This window comes from Salvia hispanica, chromosome 5 (assembly GCF_023119035.1).
Source record: "Salvia hispanica cultivar TCC Black 2014 chromosome 5, UniMelb_Shisp_WGS_1.0, whole genome shotgun sequence".
In the NCBI taxonomy this organism is placed as follows: Eukaryota; Viridiplantae; Streptophyta; class Magnoliopsida; order Lamiales; family Lamiaceae; genus Salvia; species Salvia hispanica.
In genome coordinates, this window is record NC_062969.1 from 12,357,788 (window position 1) to 12,366,674 (window position 8,887).

Here is an 8,887-nt window from a genome sequence, read left to right on the forward strand (position 1 = left end):
GTGCTATTACTAACAAACTTCAGTTAATTACAAGACTGAGACTGAAAATAAGATAAATTAATACTATGATGCTTAGCTGCTATCGCATTTTTGATAGAGTAGATAACTCAGCAAGAGATGATATTCTATGAATAAAAATGTGAATTCCACTCGGACCAAGTGAGTCTTTTGGACGAGGTGAAATGGGTTCCACTCGGACCAAGTGGATTATGAAATGAATCCCACTGGGACCGAGTGAACTCTCTGTATTGGCCGTTGGACATCCTACTCGGGCTGAGTGGAAAATGGTATGAATTCCACTCGAGTTAAATAAACTATCTATATTGGTCGGCCTCGGGCGGAGTGGAGGGTGGCCTATATTCCACTCGGATCGAGTAAACTTTCCTTATTACTGTGCTTGGGTTTTACTTGGACCAAGTAGACTTACTAACTCTCTCGTTCGATTTTTAGCCCGTTTCACTTGTATTCTTAGCACATCTTTAACAAACTCGTTAAACTCCAAATAGTTGGAAACAAAGGATTCGAGTTATAAAACTCAACTGAATATTACGATTAACGCGCATCAAACAACCGTATAACCTATACAAATACTAGTTTAATGATATCAATTTTATCAACGTTACACACATCAAACGACCAATCTAGCCTATACAAATACTAGTTTAATGATATCCATTTTATCAAAACTCTTTTGATTTTAGACCTATTATTTGAACTTCAAACTATAAATGCTATGAAATTTTTTATTGTATTTTTAAAATTATAATATGATAAACAAATGTCATATAGGCACTATAATATTTGAAAGAAATGATATCATTTTCTCAGTATTATTGCACAAAATGACTAGCTATGTCAGTTAAATTACATAGTGACATCTAAGCTAATATAGTTTGGAATTCATATGAATGATTCTTGTAATTCTATAAGAGTAGAAGTGGTGATATTTTCGAATAATTAAATATTAGTAAAACGTAATTTAATTTGAAGCAGATTAGCCTGAGTGATATGGTTTTTAGGTGTCCAGTGTAATTCCTTTGTCCTTACTCACATTCATGAGTTATGTAAATTGAAATGTCAAATTTCCTTTATTAGTACATATCAGAGGCCAAACATAGCCTTTGTAGCAGTTGTTAGGCAGACCTGTGTAACGTAGAAAAGGCTAGTTATACAATGCAGATTGAATACGACACACCTACACTAAACTCAAGAAAATATCACACACACACACACACACACCCACAAGTATATCTGTGTGTATATTCATTCTATTTCTAACTCAATATATATTTTTCAGATAAATCATTCCATCATAATTACAGTGGGACATATTCATGTAAGTAAATATTTTCTCTTATACGGATGACCTGTGCTACTGTTAAACCCAGTACCCTCATTTTACTCACTACCTAGAAATTAAATTCCTCAACTAATCTCGATTTTGTAATAATTAATTTTTATTATGAATCAATATTTCTCGTAATAATAGTACCACAATCCTAAATCATACTGGTGATATTATGTTCTAGTCGATATACTTGAAAGTCTTTCATATGAAACTTACCTAAATTTTGGTTATTCACAGAACAAGATGATTCTATCATTCTATGTATAAATTACCAAATTTTTAATTCATTTTGATTTTGCTAGAATCTCTTTGTAGTGTATAAACTAGAGATAATTTACATGCTAGGTTTTTTTTTACTGGAGGAGGAATTTTGAAATTTGAATCATATACCTAGTTGTTTAGAGTTAGAGATTTGTATCGCTTGGATGTTCCATGAAGAACTAATAACTCCTATACATAGTATGCATAGGGATTTTCAAATAAGAATGTTTTCATAGCTAGACAGCTGAAAATTATCATTCTTGATGATTCTGTCTCATTTATATATTCTTGGATAACTCTCCCCCATATAAGGCCTTTAAAGATATGAATGGTCCACTTCTAGATGGTATCAGAACATGCCCAAATCGATGTGGATCTCTTTATCTGCGCGTGTGAAAATCTGATGTGCATTCCGGCCCACACGTGCAAGGGTGTGTTGAAACTCCTCATTCTTGTCGCACATCAACTTGGTCATAATCATGTCACATCTATATATCATTGGATAACCCTTTCTCTTATAAACTTTTTCAAGGGTGGCTGGGTGAGTGACTCATTTCTCTCCAGTAATCAATTGCATATTGAATGTATACCATAAGTGCAATGGAAAGTATATACTCAGTATATTCATGTCATTAAGTATAGTGCAAAAGTTGAATGCATGTGGCTTATGGGTTGAATGCAAATTATTTATGAGTACGTTCTTATTTAAGTTATGATTTAAAAAAGATATAAATATGCAGAGAGAGGGTGAGAGTGTGTGTGTGGAAATTAAAGGAGGAAGGAGAAGAGACAGAAAGGAGAGGGTGAAATAAGAATGGTTGCAGAGAAGATTCGAAAAGGGACAGCACAGTAATTGTGATAGCATCTAAATGTGTAAAATGGTTGTATCATATGTCATATAGCATGAACGAAAGGACAATCATATTATGGGCATCAAAAACCACCCTCTCCTTATCACTACCTTGATTTCCCCTATGTTATGTCACTACGATTCTCTATCCTCCTCAATTCTCCTTCTTTCATCACAATTTACTCAATCCTACCTAATTCATTATTTTCTTCTTTTTTCTTTCTTTTTATTTTGTTATAATCAATATATTACCTTTGCTTCATTGCAATGGATTGAGTCGATTATTTACAAGCTAGCTAGAAGAAATTTATAATTAAATGTAAAAAATAACTACATGAATCGATCTGTCCCATGTAGTTTTTATACTTGTCATCTTCAAGTGAATGAATATCTTGGTGTTTCTCATTTTTTCCTAAAGAAGAAATTCAGTGATCATCGAACAACAAACGTACAATCAACACAAAGAAAAGGGATACCTTAGTCTTTGTGAATAAAAAATCGATGTACAAAATCAGGTCAATATATAGCGGCCAAGAGTCGAGGGCTGTAAATTTCTAGTGATGGTGCATGATTGAAGGTTGCCAAGTCTTGGTTTGTTTTGTAGTTTGGCAAGAACATTTTCTGAAATAATTACAGGGTACATTTTTAAAATGTTGGAAAATATACAAGATTTGAAATATTGCGGATTTTATTTGCGTCACTAACACCATATTTTTTTAATGGATGATTTTCATATATATGAAATCCTTTAAAAGGGAAATCCGAACTTAAAAAATTTTAATTTGGCATTAATAGTAAACAGTTAAAGAGTGCGCATTGTTACTTATATTGCTCTATTAATTTTAAATAATGTATGATGTATCAATGCAGTTGATTCTGTTCGTAAGTTTCAATTGAATTAATCTTTTATGTTCTTAGATACAAGAATTCACTATTTCTTAATCTTCTAATTTAACTACTCCATTAATTACGAATTAAAAGTTCAATTACGAAAGTTAGGTTAAACTCATTTATTGTGTAACAATCTAAAACAGCTAATTTTATAATCATCTCTAAAATGCAGAGTTTATTAATCTAACAATTATCTGTTTTTATCATACTTTTAGGAATATCATGTACTCCAAATATTGATTTACAAAATGCACTAGAAGTTCAGAGTAGATGTGTTGCTATATGTAACATAAATTATAGGAGTACTATTTATCCATGTGTAATAATAAAAACAATTTATATTAAATGTGAGTGTATGAACCACTGCACCTCAATTTTTTTTTTATTTTTAGTGTCTACACTTGTAAAATTTGTGATTTGTCGACCCCTGCTGTGGCTATCTCATTCACACACAAGTATTGCTCCATCACATAACAAGTAGGACTCTTTCATAAAATACATTAAATTAAAGAAGATCTTGTGTCCACCACTACATCTACATGTGTGTTTTCCTTACCTATTAATTCGACAATTTCTCACCGACTATGAGAAGGGACGATATATATTAGACTGGTGTTGAACCCTAGCCAAACTCCTACCCCAACAACATATTCATTTATTGGTATGCAAGAAAAATTAAAAATTTCAATGAAAGACGACAATTAATATACTCCATAAAACATCCGTGTAATAGATAACGGTTAATGTCACACAAATTTAGCATTGAATGCGACTATAGTCTATAGTGTATTACCAATACCTATCCCAAGATTCTAACGAGTCACCTCCCTTTATAGTTTCAGTCTCATTGAATTCTAAATTTATGATTTTATTGGAGATTCTCTCTCTCTCTCCTTCTACTATTGTCAACAAAGGTAGACCAATCTTCCTCAAATTAGCTTACCACTTTATTTGATTTTACCCAAATTTCAACATATGACAAATTCATACAAGGCACATTAACTTTTGATTTTCGTCTCATTTGGAATATTCAAAGCTATTTGCAATGATAAAATAAAACCAAGAAAGAAGCACAAATTCCATTGCATATCATCATATCATAATACATTAAATTGAGAAGCAAATTAAGTTCAATTTGGAGAAAACCCTAATTTTCAATTCTTTAAAGGAAGGAATTCGAAAAACTGGAAAGGGGCAGCAATATTATTGAGGGAAACAGCATCCGGAATATCCTGGCGGCGGTGGCAGTCGGTGTCGCTCTGAAGGGGGAAGAGCTGGAGGGTCTGTGCGTCGGCGGCGGGGGAGGAGGAGTGGTCGTAGGGTTGGAAGAAAATGTTGAAGAAATCTTGAGGGTTGAATTGCATAGTAGCAAGTGTAGAAGGAATAGTGGAAGTGGGGGCGGAAGAGGATGATGAAGAAGAACAAGACAAATTCATCATCTGCAACGTGGCATTCCTTCTCCGTTGCAGCTCTGCCTCCTCTTCGAACTGTACCCATCCATCATCTGCTTTACATTCTGCCTCTGCCTCTCCACTTTTCTGATAATCATATTTATTGCATGCAAAACTTGCTAAGCGTTAGTCAAACACTAACCTAAATCACAATCTGACATCCCTAAATATCTCAACAAATACTAAATTCCTTTATTCACTATAAATGATAATAAAAGAAAAATAACACAGTACTATATCAATGTGTATGTAATTAGAATGGAAAATGTGAAGGGTGAAAGTGTCATTTGATGGTAATATTAGTAGTCCACTGCATTGCTTCCAAAAAGTAATGAAGAAGCACAATCCCCAAAACCCTAGTAACAAAATGCAGCCCCGACAGAAAGGAAGGTATGCAGCTTTTGGATCATTTTCATTTCCCAACAAAAATAGCTTTTGCTGCTTCTTCACTCCTATCCCCTGAAACATTATACTTTTTCCAACCACACAACCTAATTTCCATAATCATCTCATAATTATGAGCTTATTAGTACTAGTACTCCTACTAACTACCACATTAGTATAAAAAAAAATGTTCCTATCATTCAACACCAAATTAAAGCCCTAGCTAGTGAGAGAGAGGGGGGGAGATAGTGATGAACCTGAGCAGCAGCAGCAGCAGCAGGTGTAGTAGAGTGAGTAGGAGATGGCCAGTCCTTGGTGTGTTCAACTTCAAATAGTGTCGTATTCGCTGGTGCGGACAAACAGAAAAACAAAATAAACAAGCAAATCCGAGAATACAAACAAAGGCCCATCGCGGAATCAAGCAATGGATCGCAACTTCTCATGGCAGAATTCCATGCTACCAAACAAACTCGGGTTTTGGAAGGAATAATATTAATTTATTAAATAAATATTCTTTACCTGCCGCTTCTTCTCTCTTCTCTCCGTTTTCTTGCTGATTGCTCTGCGCCTGCTCGACGTCGGGATACGACTCCAGCTGGCGCCGCCGCTTCTGCCTCTCCCTCGCCTTGTGGTTCTGGAACCAGTAGAACACGTTCTTCCCCTCGATCTTCCCGTACCGCCGGAGCTCCGTCGTGATGTGCTGGATTTGCTCGGCCGACGGCGTCCGCGTCCCCCGCCGGTACAGCTCCTCCAGCGTCTGCAGCTGCTCCGGCGTCGGGTTCCACCTCGAGCTCACCACCACTTGCTGCGTCGTCAGATCTCGCTTCCCTTGCTCCGCCATTGCTGCCGTCCATCCCAATCCATTATTATTAGTAGTAGTAGTAGTAGTATTCATAGAGATATAGAAAGAGAGAGATTAGACTTGCCGAGATGGTGATTGAGGGCGAAAATGTCGGCGCCATGGATGCGGGAGAGGCAAGAGGCGGGGCGGGGGATGAGGGGGCGGAGTTTGCGGTCTTGGATGGTGTTGAAATCTCCGCCGCCGTCGCTGTATCCCATCATCCACATGATGAATAGGATTATCTGATCATGCCTTTTTGGAATGAGAAAACCAGCTTTCCAACTGAAGAAGAGTGAAAATAAGGGTTTTCGATTAAAGGTGGGAATGAGCTCAAGAGGAGCAGCCGTGGGCAGTAAATATAAAAGCTTTTTTTATGTGTACGGAGGGAGCTGAAACAGTTAGAGTGAAATTCGAATTGTGGAAGAAAGGAAGTTGACTGGGGTTTGAAGAGAGGAAAGGAAATGAAGAGGGCAGTGCGTGGCAGAGAGAGAGAGAGAGAGAGAGAGAGGGGATGAATAATTGATAATAGTGAAGAAGGGAGGGTGCTCGGAATTCTGGGTATTGAGTTATCGAGAAGCGTGAAGAGAAAGGGACGTGACGATGATGAGGGTTATCATAAGCCTCATCACCTTCTTACAACATCATTTATTGTTCTTCTGCCTGTCTCGTGCCTTTCACACTTATTCTCAATCCGAACTGCCCCTCCCTCCCTACCTCTCATCTTTTTTCCTATCACAACAATTTTGTGACTTTTCTGGAATATTTGTAATTATTCATCCTTATATATATAAATACCTCTATATGAACCGCATCATTCTCTATAACTACGCACTTATGTGTTTTTTAACTTTGCAAACACATATTTGTGCTTGTCATCCCCTAATTACATTAAAGCCCATCATTTTGTTGTACTTTGAAACTGAAAAGGAAAAGAGAACAAGTGATTGGTTTATATTGTGTTTTTAGAACTACTCCATGTTTTTGTTTTATTCTATACCACTTGGTTACAAGTTTGTACTACTATATTTTTTGTTGAAAAATATGACTCAAAAAGAGATTAAGTATTCATAAACACGGTATTATAATGCATAGGGGTTAAATTTGGTGTGCCATGTGTAGTTTTCAAGCTATATGTCTGTGCCTTTGAATTCTCGTTCAATTATTTGCTTGATTAGTTTGGTTTAGTTTTGTAACATATAAGATGGTAAAAATGAGTTTGAACCATTATTAAAAGGCTACCAATATCGTCATATTAAAAAAAATTCGTGTGGATATCTTACACTTCTGAATCAGAATTATATATAGAGAGAAAGTTATGATAATCTTACCAAATATAGACGCAACCTGAGTGTGATATACATGATCGTGTGTCCATACATGTTGAGCACACAACCATCTGTGAAGAGAGGACTTTAGGCAATTTTAACTGAACGAATTTAGTTTCTTCAAACATGTGGAGAACACGACCCATCTCCTTAGCCATAGGTTACGATGGACTTCGGGCATCGGACATTATTTAGAGAATCCACAATGGTCACTAGATCGGGGGCCCGATCGCGCGAGATCGGGCTCGGGCGAGATCGGGCGTCCATTGCAGGCGACCGAGTGAAACGACCGAAATATCGGGCGTCCCACTCGGGCGCCCATTGCAACGCGACGCCCGAGCCTGATCTCGCGGATTTGCAATTTTTTTTTCTTTTATTAAACAAATATAAATACCCTAAACCCTCATTCACTTTTCACACACTTACAGATAATACTCTCTACTCTACTCTCTTTCTCTTATCTTTTCTCACTTTCACACTTTCAAGAATGGATCCGAATCAATTCCCAAACCTGCATAGTGTCGACGACGATATGTCGATGTTTGGCGGTGGCGGTGGCGACGCCCGTGAAGGGGTTGGCAGCGGAAGCGCTCACATAAATCAATTACATAATAATTCTGATCTATTTAGCGGATTATTTAGACAAAATCTATTCGCGTAATTATCACATGTATCATGCTCATAACTCAAATAAAACATGCTTTAAATTAATTGAAACCTAAAACATGTTTTTCTAGGGTTTAGCCATTATACCTTGAAGATTCTCCAAAGAATCGAAGATAGCTAGCGTCTTCTCCACGTGAAGATCTTTAGTACAAAACCACGAGAACTTCTGTCTGGTTCCCGGACTGTAAACGATATCGGGGTGAGCCAATCTTACCAGTGCACTAGGACTTAAATAGAGAAGACAAAAATCCTTTCCCACGGAGGAGAAAAATTCGACCACTACTAGGAGTAGAGGGGGCCGAAAATTTTGAGTAAAATTAAGTGTGTTTTCTGTCTCCTCTATTCTCCTATTTATAATAAGTCACATATTGGGCCCAGACAGAGATCTATCGAAGGCGTTGGATATGGGCTCCTCCAATTAGCTTTTTACTAATTAAATTAAACCCAATTTAATATAAGCTTGAAATTGGAATATTACGAGCAGCCACTACAGAAGTAATATTGCACTCCCCATCCAAATCCGAAATTATAAGTACTTCGGGTTTCCAATACTTTATATTTATTTCCCGCGCCAAAAATAGAAACATCCATTAATTAATTATTATCTGCTATGGACTTAATTAATTAATATCTTATTTATTCCAAGAGATGACTCAGCAAGAAAAACTTATTTATTATTCATAGAGTAATTAAACTCCAACTAGCTAGGTTTCGAATAATAAAACCTTATTTCAAGCTTCTCTTGAGGATGTTATCAAACGAGACTCACCTCGCGCACGATTCAACATAATAGCAATCCTAGCACCGCTAGATATTAATCACCACTACCCAATATACCAGGCTTATTGGGTTGCGAAAAAACCCGCACCA

The 8,887-nt window shown here is 36.6% G+C and overlaps 1 protein-coding gene across 1 annotated transcript; it reads right to left on the reverse strand.

Moving 5' to 3' along the window:
• Positions 1-4,404: 4,404 nt before the first annotated feature.
• On the reverse strand, positions 4,405-6,663 carry LOC125187130 (WUSCHEL-related homeobox 1). Its single transcript, XM_048083662.1, has 4 exons — positions 6,112-6,663; positions 5,705-6,028; positions 5,443-5,531; positions 4,405-4,888 (listed from the first exon to the last, which is right to left on the reverse strand). The coding sequence occupies exons 1-4, from the start codon at positions 6,251-6,253 to the stop codon at positions 4,505-4,507; spliced, it is 939 nt and encodes a 312-aa protein (XP_047939619.1). The 5' UTR covers positions 6,254-6,663; the 3' UTR covers positions 4,405-4,504.
• Positions 6,664-8,887: the final 2,224 nt, after the last annotated feature.

Excerpts from the sequence above, each read along its gene's own strand:
- LOC125187130 (XM_048083662.1), bottom strand. The coding sequence starts at position 6,253 with ATGTGGATGATGGGATACAGCGACGGCGGCGGAGATTTCAACACCATC. Across the intron at positions 6,029-6,111 it reads CGCCCTCAATCACCATCTCG|CAATGGCGGAGCAAGGGAAG; the intron begins GCAAGTCTAATC and ends GATGGACGGCAG. Across the intron at positions 5,532-5,704 it reads GAAGAGAGAAGAAGCGGCAG|CGAATACGACACTATTTGAA; the intron begins GTAAAGAATATT and ends TGTCCGCACCAG.